Source organism: Lacerta agilis, chromosome 8 (assembly GCF_009819535.1).
Source record: "Lacerta agilis isolate rLacAgi1 chromosome 8, rLacAgi1.pri, whole genome shotgun sequence".
NCBI lineage: Eukaryota > Metazoa > Chordata > Lepidosauria > Squamata > Lacertidae > Lacerta > Lacerta agilis.
Window position 1 is genome coordinate 50,858,082 of NC_046319.1, and position 17,766 is coordinate 50,875,847.

The following is a 17,766-nucleotide window of genomic DNA, read 5'->3' on the forward strand; positions in this document are numbered from 1 at the left end:
TGTTGCAGGATATGGATTTCCTGGATGCTGGGCCTTAAACACAGAGATGTGCTTAGTCCCCCTCGATTGTTCTGCTGCCTGTTCTCCTTTCCTTTTAGAATCATGGAGCTGGAAGGGACTATGGAGGTCATCTATGCCAACCCCCTGTGCCCTGTGCAGACTCTGCAATGCAGGATGTCACTGTAGCATCCCTGATGGAGATCACCATCCCACCTCTGCTTAAATGCCACCAGTAAAGGAGAGCCCACCACCTCCCAGTGTAGTCTACCTGCTCCACTGTCAAAACTGCTGTTATCTTTAGGAGGTTCTACTGCTGTTTACACTGCTACCCTGCAATTTCCACCCATTAGTTCTTGCATCATCATAATGACTGCCGCCACCCAGCAGGCTCCAGGGCTGGTGACAACAATTTAAAATTCAGAATTAAAAACAGTTAAAACAAATTACAGTCGCTGGAAGAAGGTGGGTCCTGAAGAAAACACAACTCGCGGGTCCGAGGCGAGAGTAAAGAGATGTGTCTCCAGCACTTGGCGCTGTACAGTGAAGGTGCAAAACACACTGCTGTGGGGAGCTCCACAACTCAGGGGCTGCCACAGAGAATCCCCTGGGGACAGTGGAGAAACCAACAGCGCCCCCTCTGCCCATTTTAGCACACGAGAGGGTCTGTATGGAAATGGGCAGCCTGTTGGATCTTCTCAGCCTCCCATATGGAGTAACAGGGGACCTCTGGCGTATTTGGAGACTGCGGTCATTTCTCCCATGAATTTAACCAGCTGGCTTTCTCAGTGATTCCCTGTCCCCCAAGTGAAGTGTCTAATCTCCTAGCTAATCTGCTCTGTGCATCCCATAGAAAAAGTGTCTGTGCAGTGCTGAAGGGTGGATTTGATTAAAGGCTATTGGTGCCATAAAGGAAACAAGTGTGGATAATGACCTGCTTTCTCTTTTAATGTTTCTTGTAATGGTGCTTGCGTTAAGCAGCTTTTATAGCTGCCTTTTAAAAACAGGTTGCTCCCCTATCATATTTGGTTGACAAGATGACATTTAAATGACTTTTAAAAAATAATAATTGGCATTTAAAAGAACCCATTCGCTCTTCACCTTTTTACACTTCCCCCCTTTTTAAAAAGAAAACAACACAGCTAATAATGTCGGGGTGGAGCATTGTGCGTATTATTACAATTAGATTGTGTGTGCCAGAATGAAGACACCTGGATGCGATTTTTCTCACTACACAGTTCCTCAGCTTTGGGTAGCTATTCCTCTTCAGATGTCTTTCCAGTCTGCAATGCACGAGGCACAAGCTGATCTGGAGGGCTTTGGCAAAGACATTTGTGTATGTTTGAAATTCAGGAATATGTCAGACCTTTGGCCCATCTACCGCATTACTGTCAACACTGACTGGCAGTAGCTCTCCCTGAGTCTCTCCCACCTTTCTTACTGTCTGCGTACCGTGTGCTCTACCACTGAACTACAACAACTCCATCTTGTGACTAAAACGAGACTTTGTGGCTTCAGTACCAAGCCAGACTTTTTCCTCTTCCTTCACTGGCCTTTTGAAACTAAAAAGTTTGCTCAGAACAAGCTTTTACTACGTTGGCGTTCGACCCTTGCTATGTTGTCACATATTCTGAAACATGCCTCGCCACTATGCTGGACACCCTGTGGTGGCAAGGGCACCTTTCTTCATATGTGTTGAAGATGCGAAAAAACTTGCACTTTGTTGGCAGTTTATATTCATGGACCTGTCTCCAATAGCCAACCAGTCGCTGATCTTGGACCCAGTACAGTATTAGCTTTCCTGGCCACTGTAAGCGACTGACATCCCTTAAATCCCACCCTTGTTCACAAAAGTTGCTTGCTCTACTGCTGGTTGAAGACAGACTCGAAACTGTCAAACATTGGAAGTCTGCATGGGGTCTCTCTAGGGGTGAATGGGAGGGGTATTGCCTTGCCTGAGCATCTAACCCACCACAGGGTAGTTCTAAGAGGGGTTTCAAAATGAGAGCATTTTGATGTTGTATGGCTTCTGTTAATATGCTTGATCAAGGACAATAGAATTCTGCATCAACCCCCAATGACACATACCTCTATGTGCTAAGGCTGCCTTTCTTCCAAATTGTAACTCCTGCTTCCAAAACTTTGTTTTGCAGAATCTTATTATATGTCTGCAAAAGTCTACTAAACTTTCTGTTCATTTTATGCCAGCTGTAATAATGCACTGCACAGAGTTGTTCTTTGTTTCCTTACTGTTTATTTTGTTTATTTCTGAAAACTCAATACACACTTTAAAAAAAGTTTGCTCTGCATTTTGGGACATTTTTGTTGGCCCTAATAAATACCATGCCTAACCATGGAATTTAGAAAAATATGGTAACTTAAGACTTCACTCAAATGTGGATGCCTAGTGTTAATGAAGTTGAAGGACAGATCCTGAAGTTGAGGTTCCAGTACTTTGGCCACCACATGAGAAGAGAAGACCTCCCTAGAAAAGACCCTGATGTTGAGAAAGATGGAGGGCACAAGGAGAAGGGGACGACAGAGGATGAGATGGTTGGACAGTGTTCTTGAAGCGACGGGCATGAGTTTGGCCAAACTGCGGGAGGCAGTGGAGGATAGGGGTGCCTGGCGTGCTCTGGTCCATGGGGTCACGAAGTGTCGGACACGACTGAACAAAAGTGTTAATGATCCCTTTAAAAATGTTCTGTGCGTCTTACCCCTATTTAGATACTGTTTCTTAAAAATGGGGTTTAGGGTCCTAGGAACGCCTGTTATTGTTCAGTCATTCAGTCGTGTCTGACTCTTCATGACCCCATGGACCAGAGCACGCCAGGCACCCCTATCCTCCACTGCCTCCCGCAGTTTGGCCAAACTCATGTCAGTCGCTTCGAGAACACTGTCCAACCATCTCATCCTCTGTCGTCCCCTTCTCCTTGTGCCCTTCATCTTTCCCAACATCAGGGTCTTTTCCAGGGAGTCTTCTCTTCTCATGAGTTGGCCAAAGTACTGGAGCTTAAACTTCAGGATCTGTCCTTCCAGTGAGCACTGTACCATATACCAAACTGCTGTTGTTGACTGGGCAAAAAAATGGTATATATTGTAACCCAAAACTGGTGGTGTTGTGTGATTGCACTTTGGGTTTCATATCTGTAGCATTCATTGTCCTTCATTTTCTTCCTTTGTGCACTGAATCTGAAAAGGAGGTATAGTAACATAAAGCTGATAATAATACATCAAGCTGTTCTCTTACTTGCAAAATAACCAGTTGTCTCTTTGCATTCTGAAGGATCCAGCCTCCTGAATTCTTCAGGCAGAAGTATGCTGTCAATGAAGTTCGGTATACAGATGAGGTGAGTGTTTTGCCTTTGCCAAGATCTTGTGAAGCTTTTTTGGGGGGCAAAAATATTGGGTAGATAAGTATTAGCCTTTCCAGTTTGAAGAGAAGCAGTTGGAAAGTGGTCTTTGTTGCAGTCACTGTTTGGGATCCCACAAACTACTTGAGGCAAGTGTGTTAGAATTTTTTTTATTTATCTCTCCCCCTTTGACCCACAAACCCGCCTTGCTATTTCTCTACTTGCTTTTGAAATATTTCTCTTTTATGGAAATGGTTTGCTTTGCTGCGTGAGAGGTTTGCAGTTTGTGCAAAGGAATACCCCAAACTCTCTTGGTGCACAGGACTAGTGGGAAAGGGCCAGTGTACCTCTGTAGCAGAGCATCTGTTTTTTATATACAGAGTGTCCCCAAGTTCAGTCCTAAATGGCATCTCCAGGTAGGGCTGGAAGAGACTCTGCCTGAAACCCTGGAGAGCTGCTCCCTATCAGTATAGACCAGGGTTTCTCAAACTTGGGTCTCTAGCTGTTTTTGAGCTACAATTCCCATCATCTCTGACCAGTGGTCCTGCTAGCTAGGGATGATAGGAGTTGTAGTCCAAAAGCAAACTTGGGGACCCAAGTTTGGGAAACCCTGGTGTAGATAATACTGGGTTGGGTGGACCAATGACCTGACTCGGTGTAAAGGCAGCTTCCTCTATTCCATGGGGCTCTGGTTTCTGAGAGTCTGTGTCTCCTCCTGGACACCCTTATCATCACCACCAACTACTTTTTTGGGGTTAGCACTAGTACCCATTGGATGTGGTGTTCACATGGGCTCAACAAACATGTCTTGACACCAGTGTTTTATTGATACTTTTCATGCAGTTTCCCCCCCTGAAGCTGCCTTAAACAAGAGCCAAACCTCTTGGAGCGTCTGAGCTCACTGCTGTCTGCACCAACCTTTGCCAACCTCCAAACATATTGGGCTACAACTCCCATTTGCTCTTAACGCCAGCCCAAAATATCTGGAGCAAGGCTGACAGAGTCTGTTATTTGTTAATTTGGTGTACCGCCCTTCATCTTTAGATCTTGGAGCGGTTCACAACAAAAGCTGTCATACTGGCAGTTGGCTCTCCAGGGTTTCTGGCAGGGGTCTTTTTCCCAGCCCTACGTGGATATGCCAAGGCTTGAACCTGTAACCTTCAGGATGCAAAGCACTGAGCTCTGTTCTGAGCTATGGCCCTAAGCGATCACATGGGGCAGAGCCATAGCTCAGTGGTAGAACATCTGTCTTGCAAGATGTTCAAACCCTGGCATCTCCAGGTAGGGTTGAGAGAGACTGCTGCCTGAAACCCTGGAGAGCTGCTGCCGGTCAGTGTAGACAATACTGAGCTAGATGGATAAGTGGTCAGTATTAGGCAGCTTCCTATGTGTTCTATGAAGCTGCTTTTGATGGCAATAGTGCAAGCTTGTTGTGGCAGAGAGTCTGTGAACCAGTAAGCCTCAGTTCAAGTGTTGCGTCTTGTTGTGAACTTGCCTTGGGCAACCTCTTTGGCCTGAAAATGGAATATTGTAAAAAAAAAAAAAACCCCTGCATGCATGTGACATGCTTTGAGCACTTTCCTAAAGCCCTATAAAGATGCTTATTAATATTATATATCTGCCCTTTCCTATCTAGCCAGGCAATTGCTGTGTTCTGCTTATGCCCCCTTCATGTGTTCTGGGTTCTTCCTACCTACGTTTTGTCTGTGATCTTTGTGGGGCACAGAATGAGATTTCAAAACAAACAATTTCTTTCGCTCTTCAGGGCCCTAACCCTTGTGTGTCCCATTCTATTAAAAAAAAATCATATTTTGGGGGCTGACATTTGAAAACGCAGCTCTTGAGATGAGTATCCCTCTGAAATAGCATTGCACTAATCTGTTCATTCCCTCTGATGCAGCTACCGAGGAGGTTTGCTGCTTGACATATCTGTATTGGAATCGTGGTTTCTTGTTATCAGGCTTCATGTGTCGAATACAGAAGTGCTAGTTAAGGGCTTCTTATCTGCAAGAGTGGATGACAAGTGATTCCCGGCCAGAAATTTGTGCGTTGTTGCTTAGTATCAGCTATATTGACAATTTGTCAGAGTGTCATCAGCAAACGCTGTGCTTACCCTGATTCCGTGCTTAAACTGTTGTGTGGGACCAGGCTGGGGGTGGGTGGAATTAAAGAGATGCGGCTTTCCTTTATGCTTTGGAAATCTAGTGGCTGTTGCCAGAGCTGCAGAAATGCTGGGTGATCTGCTGCCGTGAAGTCCTTTAAACATGTTTCCATTCCACAGATACTGGAATAGCTTTCCATCTCTGATACAGCCTCTACATAGGAATATAGGAAGCTGTTTTATAGTGAGTCTGATCATTGGTTGATCTAGCTCAGTATTGTATACACTGACTGGCAGCTGCTCTCCCAAGATTCCAGGGAGGGAGTCTGTCCCAACACTACCTGGAGATGCTGCCGGGATTTGAACCTGGGGCCTTCTGCTAGCAAGGCAGACACTCTTCTACAGAGCTATGGCCCTGCCTCTTGTATTCAGGCTTGGCTTGCTGAGATCCTCCAGATTTACTGTCTTTTAAAAATGGGCTCTGAAGACCTGCGAGTCTAGTTTGAAAGGCTTTTGATGTTTAATGTGCATAATGGATTCCCCAGCCCCCCCTTTTTTGTTGAATTAGGAGTTAGTGTTACACTGCGTTTAATGGTTAGTGAATATTGAATAGTTTGTGTTTGCTTTGCTGAGATGTTGCTGCGTCTTGTGTACGTATAATTATGTGGAGGGAAATGTCATTTGTCTTTTTTAATAACAACTTTGCTGTGAGTGGCTTTGAGCTCAGCTTTGTTGGAAAAGTAGCACACAAATAATTTCATTGGGCCTTTTCTTAACTGCAGCCGTTGGTTGGACATGCGTATGTCTATGTATCTGCTGTTCTGTTTCTTTTGCTGACTGTTTGTTTTTAGAAATGTATACAAGTGTTTTTTTTTCTTTTTATGCCTATGCCACCATGCGTATGCCTGTAATATAAAAAAGGGCAGGATATAAACCACAAAATAAATATGTAGTGCCTTCCTATCCATTGACCTATCTGTTGAGATGCTAAGAAATGTTTATGAACATCCCATCTCCTTAGAAAGTGGTTAAAAGGAAAACAGAAAATGGTCGTCCCAGGGATTTGACGGGATCGGTTGCTGAAAGAGTATAATCATGACAGCAGGTAACTGGATGGAATGTAGGAATGGTCTGCAGAAGTAGTGTGAGTGTGAATAGGGCACAGTAGGTGAGAGCTGGTTGGGCATGGGCAGTAGAGCTCTTGTGAGTTGGCACTATTGTGAAGCTTCCATAGTGACCAATCCTGGTGGGCGATCAACTGACCATGATGATTCTTCTTATTTTGCAGATTTCCAGTGTTCTGGCTTCAAAGAACCCTTCAGTTCTTCTTACTCTGGTAAGTGACATCTTGTGTTATTAAGAAAATATTGACTTTGGAGAAACTTACTTGCAGACTAGAGCACCTTTCTCAGCTTGGGGTCCGCTCCTACTGTTGGACTCCCAAAGTCCCATCAGACTCAGCAAGAATTGTTGTCCACTAACATCTGGGGGTGTTACTAATTGCGATAATCTAGTCTTCTGTAATAGGAGTTTTCAAATAAAACTGTTTTCAAATAAAAGTGTGTTGATTTTATTATTATTGAAGCAATCTTAAGAGACCCAATCCATAAAGAAAATGGTTTTGGGGAAGGGAGGAGGACAACAACCAAGGTTGGGTACCAACCAACCTCACCTGTAGCCAGGTGGAAATGGCTCCTAATAGCCATTTCTGGCCTGTGTGTTAACCGGTTTGGGAACATTATTCAGTGGTAGTTATTCCTCACTGTCAGGCTTGATTTTAGGAGGAGCTCAGGCTGTTGAGTAAGACTGGAGGAAGGGGAGTTTCCCAAGTTAACCTAGTTTGACTGGGAGCCAGGTTCACATTCCATGGAGCTTCATGAGGGCAGTCTCACAACCTTCAAAGGGTGGTGATGGTGGCTGAGAATTGTATGCAATCCAGGAATGGAAAGCCCTCTGTGCACTGTGCTTTTTGAACATATGAAAACCACTGTCTCCTGGGTGTTCTGGAAGAGTGACCAAGATACAAGGTTGCTTAATTTACATGGCCTATTCCCACATTTTTGGTTTCCAACCATTCTTACATCTGGGAAATCAATATGGCCTGGACTTGGTTCCTAGTCACTGATCAAGACTTAGGCTTAGGTACCCTTCAGGATATGCCCTATGTGACCAGAATAGCTTACAATAGCCTACCTACAACCTGATGTCATTCAGGTGGTTTGAACTACAGGTAACTTCCCACTTGCGTGTGATCAGCACATGCACTCACTCTGACATGCATGCCATTTTCAGCACCAAAAGGGGATGGGCCGGGGGGATGGGAGTTGTAGTCAGAACATCTGAAGGGTCTCTTGTTTGGGAAGGCTGCCTTGCAGAGTGGTATGCCTCTTTTGTAATTTTAAGACTGAAGCAGCTGTTCTTTTGTTGATAGCCATAGTTCAAATACTTTTGCCTTTCTTCTCCAGCGAGGAGTTAACACCGACAGTGGAAGTGTCACCAGGGAAGCTTCGTTTGAAGGAATCAGCCAGTAAGTTACCTTGTGGGTTTGTGTGTCAAACAAATAGTTAACCAGCTAATGATTTGAACATCGTATGACCAGTCAGGAAAATGATCTGGTGTCCATTAGAAGATGGCCTGGTGTATAGACTGTAAGCCTGTCATGGCAGCTTGATTATATGAACAATGATGTGTTTTATTCTGGCTTTATATACTGTGGGTGGTATTCAGCTAACATTTACTCAGGGTAGAGTAGCTCACTGAAATGAACATGTCTAAAGAGTCTTCCGTGTAAAAGTAGTTTAATATTGTGTTTTATATACATAATTTTTTTTATTTGTGTTTTATATACATTGTATTTGCATGTGAAAAGTGATTTGTTGTATATCTTTTAGGTTGTTGCATAGGCACCTGATCACAAGAAATACATGTATGTCCCAGGATAGTAGTTAGCCAGTTATGTGAAACAGTGCAGTAGACTAATTAGGCTTCGGCATATGGCTGAATCCGCTCCCCCACTCCTGGTTTTTTATGACCCCCACCCAGGCTCCTCCCAGGCAGTAATGTGGACTTTGGCCTCAACAAGTTTAGGCCCCCCTGCACGGCAACATTATCAAGTATTATGCTCACATCACACATAAGAACATTAGATAAGCCAATAGCTTATCTAGTCCAGCATCCTGTTCTTATAGTGGCCAACCAGATGCCTCTGGGGAAACCCCCAAACAAGGCCTGAGCATGAGATTGCTCTCCCCTCCTGTGGTTCCCAGCAACTGGTATTCAGAAGCATTTACGGCCTCAGACTGTGGAGGCAGCGCATACAAAACTAAAGCTGGGACAAACACCTGAATTTTTCAAAAGTGTGTAACTTACAAGTGTGTAACTTTCGCAATTCTGGGCATGAAGTGTGCCTATGGGAGGAACTTCTTGGAGTTTCGGCAGCTTTGATGCACTACCGTATTTTGACACACCCAGAATTCCATATTCTGTGGGTCATTCTAGAGATGATGGTGGCAGCGTCCATTTCCATGTGCTGCCTGCCGTTCTTCCCTCCATCCCAAGCGGCTCTTGGAAGAGTGTGACTTTGCCCTTTGATCTTTAGCTTATTGGAAAGAGACTTCCAGCCGTCTGCTGCCTTCCTCTCCATGGGTTTGCAGGGCAGAAAAAGCTGATCTTCTCACTGCTGTTTGACAGCTGTAGATCACTTGTGTCAGGAGCGGGATACCCATTGGTATAGTACTGAGCGCCCTACTGCTTTTTGCATGACAGAATTGATGCCCTTAATCGCTTGTTAGAGTGCTTCTCTCCTCTCCTCTCGCCGCCCCACTTTATCTCTCCCAGTCTTGGCATTGGCTTCTCAACAGACTGTCAGCCTTGTCATTTAAGGCGTATAATTCCTTTGACTGCCTTGGAGAGAGTTGACACTGAGTACTTTGCAACTAATGAAGCTACAAGGGAGGAAGCTTAGAATCTGCTCTCAACTTTTGCTGCGGAAAGAAAACTTGTTGCTTTGTCCGCTGTGCAAAAGCACTGTGCTCCTGAACTGTCATTTTTTTTTCTGTTAAAAAGAAAGAAAGAAAGAAAAGGAAATAGATGTACTGATCTGCATTTTTTAAAAAAGAAGCAAGAGTTTTTTCTTTCCCCCTTATTCCTCTTTTATTTAAAGCACTTCCCAAGGCTTTTTGTGAAATGGGAAGGGCAATGAATAATAGAATCGTAGAATTGTAGAGTCAGAAGGCTCCCAAGGGGGCATCTAGTCTGACCCCCTGCAATGCAGGAATCACAGATAAGGATGCCATCCTTGTTTGCTGAAGGCAGCCAAAAATACAAATCGGTGTAACTATTCTCATGTGGTGTTAGGTTGAATAACACCACTTTCCACTATTCTACTCCCAAATTCATCCTCTTGTTAAAATTCCTATTCAGCGTTTTGTTCGGCGGGCTTCAACTCAACCTTCTGCAACCTGTGGAAATTGTGTACTGCAACTCCCATCAGCCCAAGACAACACAGCCAAGTGAAGCTGGGGCTGATGGGAGTTGTAGTCCAAAGCATCTGGAGGGCACTAAGTTAGCAAAGGCAGCTTTTGTGGTTTTCCTTCTTGGGCTCCCTCTCAGGTGAGGGATTTGTCTCGGATTATTTATTTGACTTTTTGCAAGGAGCTGAGGCTTTGGGCAATCTGGTTCTTGTGGCTGCAGTGGCCAGTCCCACGAAAAAGAACAGGATGTGTTATTCCTTATTCCTTCTTAAGGGGATTGAGGGAAGCAGTAGACAGTGCCCTTTCATAGCGCTGCAAAAGACCTATTTGGCTTTTGCAAAAGCTTTATTTCAACATTGGTCTCAGTAGACCCTTTTGACTACAACTGACATGGCCGTCCCCATTTTATTTTTTATCCTGCCCTGCGAAGCCTTGCCTTCTTCTATCCTTGCCATGTCTCAGAACTTCTCTCAAGAGCTGAACTTTATTCTCTGCTTTTCAGGCTCTCGCTCTCTGTCTTCTATCGAAATCTGTCTCTTCTTGTGCTGCTTGCTATCCTGCGGTTCCCCTTTTCAGCCTCTGGTTGAACAGCTTCTGGATTGCTGGTGGTCTTTGACCTTTCATTGTTTTCCACGGGAGGGTAAGTTGCAGTGTGTGCACGGACACAGCGAGGCTCAGGCCAGGCACACACAGGCAGAGGGAAGGAAGAGAGACACAGGCACCTGCATGCATGCACATTCTCTCTCTCTTTCCCTCACATCCACGCATGCTTCCTCTCTCGCACACAACACTTCTGAATGCCAGTTCCTGGAAATGGCTGGAGGAGAGAGTGCTCTTGTGCTTGAACCCTGCTTGCAGATTTCCCACAGTTTTCTTGTTGGCCGCTTTGAGAACAGGATTCTGGACTAGAGGGCCCACTGACCTGATCCAGCGGGTTCTTCATATGTTCTTATGGGGGAGAAGGTGGTTATCTGAATCTGGCTAGTGTGTCATAAGTAAGGAGGTTTCTTCTGTCTTGTGGGTTTTGTAAATTCAGTACAGTGATCCCTGGTCACAGGAGAGGAGCCAGAGATAGTAGGTCTTTCCCCCTTGGTGTACTGTGAGGATTTTTCTCCAACCTGCACTGTCACCTGAACAATGCCAAGCTGTTCCCTTGAACAGGAGAGCCAGGTAGCTGTGAGGTCACCACTGTTTTCCCGTTTCCCAGCTTCCAGTTGGGATGCTCTCTCATTGATCTCTTAAATGTTCAATTCTCTGGTATTGATCTTGATGCCAGAATTATACCCTGCTATTCTGTGTGCAGCTCACTTGCCTGTATCTCCTGGTTTCCTTCATCTCATTAAGGGCATGGTGGGACGCTCCAACTCAAAATGGAATCCAGGCTTTTGTTCACTGAACTTCATAGACTAAATGTACCATTTTGTTCATCAATGGGTTTTGTACTAGGTTGCCTTTATGCTTAACTAGCTTTTGCATCCTCTCCCCCCCTTTTTTTCTTTTGTGCTGAACCATAGCAGGAATAATAGTCCCTAAACCTACCGACTGGAAAGGAAAGTGTTTCATTCGTGTTCAAAGCAGGCAAATCTCATTAGCTGAGCTGCTTTTTTCCTCCTGGTGCCTGACTGAGTTCTGTAGAGGGCCTGAATTGTGTAGCTTGCTGGCTTCATTTTCTCATGCGGTGAAGTGTTGAGATGGAACACAGGCTAAAACGGAACACCTTGCAGCAGAGGTGTTGAGCAGCGAGGCTGGAAAAATCCCACTTGCATCCAGAAATTGGATGCTGGCTCCTAAGAATGTGAAATATCTCTTCAGAACTTTGCAGGGCTGGAATTCAAGCTTGCAATGGTATCTTAGAAAATGTAATGCGTTTCTCCAGTCCATGTTGGTGGAGGAGAGCCTTGGATTTTGAATGCCACCACAGAAAGTCCTGGGTTGCTGCATCTCCTGGCAAAGTGGCCACTATCTCTCTTGTGGGTGCTTATTCATCACCTTTATTTGTCTTTCTCTCTCCCTCTTGCTTTGCTGTATGAAAATATATGAATACATCTTCATTTCAGCTGAAATCACGGCTGCCTGCTTTCGCTCCTTTCCCCCTTTATCTCAGAGGCCACCAATGTGATGCCTTGGGCACCAATATGCCCTCCAGTAGCGCCTATGGGGCCCATGAAAAGTCTCAATAAATATTACCTCAGAAATCCACAATGCACTAAAGACTGTTTGCTCCTTCTGCTCTGTTCCTGTTTGCACTGACTTGGGTTCTCCTTCATTTAACAGCCCCCTTTAAGCATGCTCACATTTCATTGGATGCCAGAGTTGGACAACCACCCAGTGTCTAGAGTTTCTAGCTAATTTTTGTTATCTCTCTCTCTCTCTCTCATTTTTAGATTTGTGGTTAACAACACAGTTCTTCATCCGGAAATTGCCGAATGGTATGTTGTCTTTTCACCCTCGTTTCCAAAGCTTGCCCCAACATTCTGTGTGAGACCATGGCTGCAGTCACAGAGCATTTTATCCCATTCCCCTGACATTTCCCTAACTGTTAATTTTTGCGTTACATTTGAGCTTCCACATGACGTAAAAGTCACATCTGGTGGAATGGAGTAGAAGTTCTGCACTCGTTTCCAAGTTATTTGATTTCATAAAAAAAAAACAGTTTGCAACCATATCAGCCCAGAAAATCATGGGAGTAAAGTTACAAAAATTGGGGCAGTTATACTAGCACACACTTCTTCCCTTCTGTTTTAATTGGGGAACAGAAGGACGCATTTGTAGAAAGGTTGGGGTGAAGGGGCGATGTTGTCTTATGTTGGTCGTTGTCATGCCACACCACACCCACTGGTGTGAATGAAATTTAGTGTCTCGTGTCAGCATATCAGTGAAAAAGCCACAGTTCCATAACACGACAAGGGCTGTTGTGTGAAAGGAGTGCTAGAAAAAGGGGCCGAAGCACTAGCATGATAACCAGGAAAACCAACACAGTAAATCCAATGTCTGGGATTTGGCTTAGCGTGTTGTCCAAATCTGGGCTTGGGGTTTGCCTCGCTCCAGAGAAGCTGTGAGCTGCAACCAAGGTTTGTCCTTAAATTTACATCTTGGGGTTTGTCTGTATTAAGACAAACCACAAGCCTGGGTTCAGATGATACTGAGAACACCCTCTTCCTGGGTTGCTGCATGCCAAATTTCTGGTGCGTGTGCCACTGTCAAGGCACAGCCTATGGTGAAGGCCCTTCTACAGCCCCCAACTGGACTGCAGCCGTGATGTAATACCACAAGGAAGAAAAGGATCTAAATGCCACTGAAATAATTCTTGCAGAACTCTTTAGTGTTAGCGGTTGTGTAGGTTCAAATACAAATACATTAATTATGATACTATTGCAGAGACTACCCAAAGAAGAATTAATTGAATGTCTGGCAGAATGGGTAATGTTATATAAATGTCAGGCGATTATTGCCTCCTTTTGGGATTCATTTTAAAAGCATTAATTCTAATGCATTCCGTTGGCAAATTTATGGATGTTCTCTTTAATTACACTTGAATGTCAATGGTGCCTGACATTAGCAGGAGCGAAACCGAGAAGAACCCAAGTCCTAAAGTGTGTTGCGCCACAGCAATGTTTCTTAATTTTAAAACTCATTTTCAATAAGGTGGATGTTACGACTCTTCTCCGCTGTGGGGGGTTGTTAAAGCCCTCTTGTTGGAAATGGACGTGCCGCGCGCCAATTTAGTGAGGCCCAGAGGAGGAATGAGATTGGTCTTTGTCAACCTGGGATCCTCCAGGTGTGTTTGAAAGCAGCTCCCATCATCTCCAGCCAGGACCCCCCCCCCTTTCTCAGGTGTAACATATATGTCCATAAGTTTAAAAGAATCTGTGAGGGCTTAGACTGAAGGCGGGGAGTGTGTATGTCTATTCCACCCCTCAGCCATCTCATATTGCCCTGGCAGGTCTGAAGGGTGTTTGAATTACTGCAGTGCTCTCTGTGTGGGGCTCCCCTTGCGTTTGGTCCAGAGGCTGCAGCTGGTGGAGAATCTGGCAGCTAAGTTTCTTGTGGGGGGGGGGGACAACCCCCAGCATATAAAATCTTGCTTGTGGGATTTGCACCGCCTGTCAGTTTGCTACTAGCCCAAGGTTCCCAGTGATGAGGAGACTTGAAACCACATTCAGCTGAACATGCTTACGAGCCCCCTTCAGGCCTTCCTGCTCAAAATGGGATGGTTGGGAATGGAGCAAGCCGCTTCTGGCAGGTGCAGGGGATGGTGGGAGGGGGTCTTGCACATGCCTCCTCCCCAGGTATGCCCTTACACATTCATTTCAACCCATCTGTATGGTATTATTATACTTTTTATATCTTGCCTTTTCCGCTGTCCAGGACTCAAGGCGGCTTGCACAGATAAAACACAACAAGCTAAAAACATAGAAAAGACAACCATTAAAATATGCTAAAGCACTAATATAATTAACATAATCTAAGAAGATCCATTAAAACACAGACTATAACAATAAAAGCATCACAGAACCAGCTGTTCCCTCTGAAACAGGAGTAGTAGCATTTATTTCATTAAAAGTGTTTATAATTCCGTCGAAGGTTCCTGGGTGAAACCATGCACATTCCAAACCAAGAATTAAACAATCATATTGAAACAGCATAAAGCGAAATGCAGCATTCAGTTACAAGTCAAAGCGCCAGCGACAAAGGAAATTCAGGTGTCCAGTATGCCTTGCTGTTATTTGTAACCCTTCAAAATGATTTGTTTTGAGTCAACTGACCAGTAACACAGAGGAGAAAATAACAGCCTTGGTAAAACTGATTATGACTGTTGGCCTGGAAACGGTCTCATGACAGGATTGACTATACTTCCTCTAACCCCCTGGTAATAGCTACATTGATGAACGCTTCCACCTCAATATATATGATTGCAGGGGCAACATCTGCCTGCAAAGGAAACTGTAGCGAATCTGCCACTGAAAGCTTTGTAGTTAAAATGTGCCAATAAAATCTCTCTTCTGTATTTAGGTTTTTATAAAATATTTAAGTGAGGCATGAGATTATTAAAGGTAGGCCAAGCCAGAACCTGTGACCAAGGGATATTCAGTGGCAAACGTGATTTATTATGGCCCACCAGGCACAAATCAAATAAAAAATGTTACAGGATATAAAATGTGTAAGATCGTAATAGGAAAAGAATAAAAGAAGCAATCAGATTTCTTAAGTGGGATTGCTATATTTAGGAATTTTGTTGTGAGCTTTGCAATTTGAAAAATTGGAGCCCTCCGTTAAAATGACCAGTGGAGATTTTGAAGAGTAGCCAGCCAAATAATGTACAGTGAGACACAGAGAGAGTTTCTTTAGCTTCCCTGGTAGAAACCGCACTTAAAAAGAGCATGTAAAGCTAGCATCTGTTATTTGCAGGGACATCTTATATCTGCCCCCTAAAAGATCTGAGAATAAGGTGTGCCAAGGAGAAAGCTTTTAGAAAGAGACAGCCAGTTCCAAATAAGGCATCCCCTCATTAAGGTTGGGACATGGGAAACCTGGCAGCCAGGGAGACTACAGGGCACATAGCCCAGAAACTACTGTAGATCATGTAAGTTCTGCAAGTCTGCATCTCTGCATTCCCTGTTTCACTAGAAATGCAGTTGTTGTGGACATTTTTGCATCCTTCCATTCCCCACCCCCCAAAGCAGGGATTGATAAGAAAGAGGGATGGAGAAATGTGCAGTGTTATTTATATATGTATGTATATATGTATGTGTTAGATTTATATCTTGCCCTTCCTCCCACAGGAGCCCAGGGCAGCAAACACATAAAAGATAAAGCATCTAAAAGCTGTTCCAATACAGATGGAGGCTGGGAAAGATATTTACTTAAAAGGCTTGTTGGAAACCTTTTAACGTTGCATCGAGTGTTTCCATTTTTGCACATTTTAGAGGAGAAGAGGGAGGATGTTATGAGTTCTTGGTTTTTTGGCCAGCTCTCCGCCATGTATTCATAGTGCAGGTACCAAGGATAGAGTTACTTCTTGATTTTGCAGGACAGCTACCCTGGCTCAGGTGGGGTTGAGACTCTACAGTTACCCTGGCCTTTTGCGTGTTGCTTTATTTAGACCAGATCAGCTGTCTGCTAAGTCAAGTTTGGGCTGATCTTTTCCTCTCACAGAATGTACTTATGGAACTGTTTGGTTCTGATTTTCTTGTGGCACTCTCCTGCTGATTTCAACATGGTTGGGGCTTGGTTTGTAGTTCTTGTATTGTCTAAATCAGGGAGTTCTTATGCTAGTTCTTTTGCATTGTTAGTGGATAACCTGTTTCAAAATGGTCTAGTAAACTGAAGCAATCGGAGCCAAGCTGGGATGTCATGGACATTTTTGGATGCATGAATGCTCTGATAGCACCGTGGTCACACTTTTGAAATGCGTGTGTGTGTGAGAGAGAGAGGGTGGACTGGGGGGACGGGGGACAGACAGTGCTGGAAGGTTTGACACAGTACTGTAATGATAGGTGGTGCCCACATTGGCCACCCTGTAGAAGACTCTCCAGATGTTGTTGGGCTCCACCTCCCAGCCAACATGGCCAATCGTCTGTGGTGATGGGAGTCCCAACAGCATGTGGAGGGCACAACATTTTGGAAGGCTACAATTCAGACTCTGTTAAAACATTCAACTCAAATTAGGGTACCATAAGAACGCTGGCATGTTCAAAATGGCAGAATCCATTTCCATATGAGGAAAGGGTTGCAGCATTTGGGGACTTTATAAAATTATACATGGCACGGAGGAAGTGGATAGAGAAAAGACTTCCCGTCTTTTTCATGATGCTAGAACTCTTAATATATTTCTCTTAATATACAGAAGTTTTCCTTAAAGAATTTCTGCATTCTATTTTGACTAATATATGCATTTAAAACTGTGGAACTTGCTTCCACAGCAGGCAGTGATGGCCACCAACTTGGATGGCTTTAATAGAGCATTGGGCAAATTCCTGGGGGATACGGCTTTTTTCTACCTCCACAGTTGGAGGCAGAAATGCTTCTGAATTCCAGTTGCAGGAAAACACAGGAAGGGAGAATTGCTGTTGTGCTCAGGTCCTGCTTTGCAAGTTTCCCACAGGGTCTCTGCTTGGCCACTGTGAGAACAGGATGCTGAACTAGATGGGCCACCTTGCCTTGGATGCTGTTTAAGGCAAGGTGACTTCAAAAGTAGCTGCTCCAAACTTTGGTGAAAGAACTGCTCGTGCCTTCTAGGGGACGAATGAAATGTTCTTGTTTGCCCCAAAGCACCTCTCTAGTGTGGAGACGGTCTTTGTGTGTCTGCAGGATTTATGGCTTTGAACTTGTCTCCCTCTGGTCAAGAGACATGCTCCAAACAGTGACCCATATGTCAGCACAGGAAGCAAGTCTCTTGGAAGCAACTTCTAGTGTCCTGGTTACTGAATATGGGAGTTGCAATTTCAAGTCCCGTTATGGGAGGTGATCAGATTAAGGCTCTGCTTGCCTGTTCCTTAAAAAAGGAAGGGCAAGTTTTGGTGAGCACAACACTTGTCCTGCATGCAGAATGTCCCATGTTCATTCCCAGGTTCATCTCCAATAAGAACTGGGAAAGACTCTGAAAAGCTGGGAAGTCCTCTGCCAGCCATGGTTTCACTGTGCATGTCAATTTATACAAACCATAGTTTTGTGATCAAACAGGTTTGCAAACCTGGATCTTGAGCAGCCTTCCCCCATCCTGGCACCCTCCAGATGCTTTGGACTGCAACCCCCATCAGCCCCACTCAGCATTGACTGTTCAGAACAACTGGAGGGCTTCCAGTTCATAAAGTCTGACCTAGCCAAGCATTCTAGAGGCCGC

The 17,766-nt window shown here is 44.5% G+C and overlaps 1 protein-coding gene across 1 annotated transcript in view; it reads left to right on the plus strand.

Moving 5' to 3' along the window:
* Positions 1 to 17,766, plus strand: part of PEPD (peptidase D) — a 151,441-nt gene that overhangs the window by 54,504 nt on the left and 79,171 nt on the right. Inside the window, exons 4-7 of the mRNA XM_033158674.1 lie at positions 3,284 to 3,347; positions 6,740 to 6,787; positions 7,917 to 7,978; positions 12,308 to 12,352. Of these exons, the coding sequence (XP_033014565.1) occupies positions 3,284 to 3,347; positions 6,740 to 6,787; positions 7,917 to 7,978; positions 12,308 to 12,352 (219 nt within the window). The remainder of the gene's footprint in view (positions 1 to 3,283; positions 3,348 to 6,739; positions 6,788 to 7,916; positions 7,979 to 12,307; positions 12,353 to 17,766) is intronic.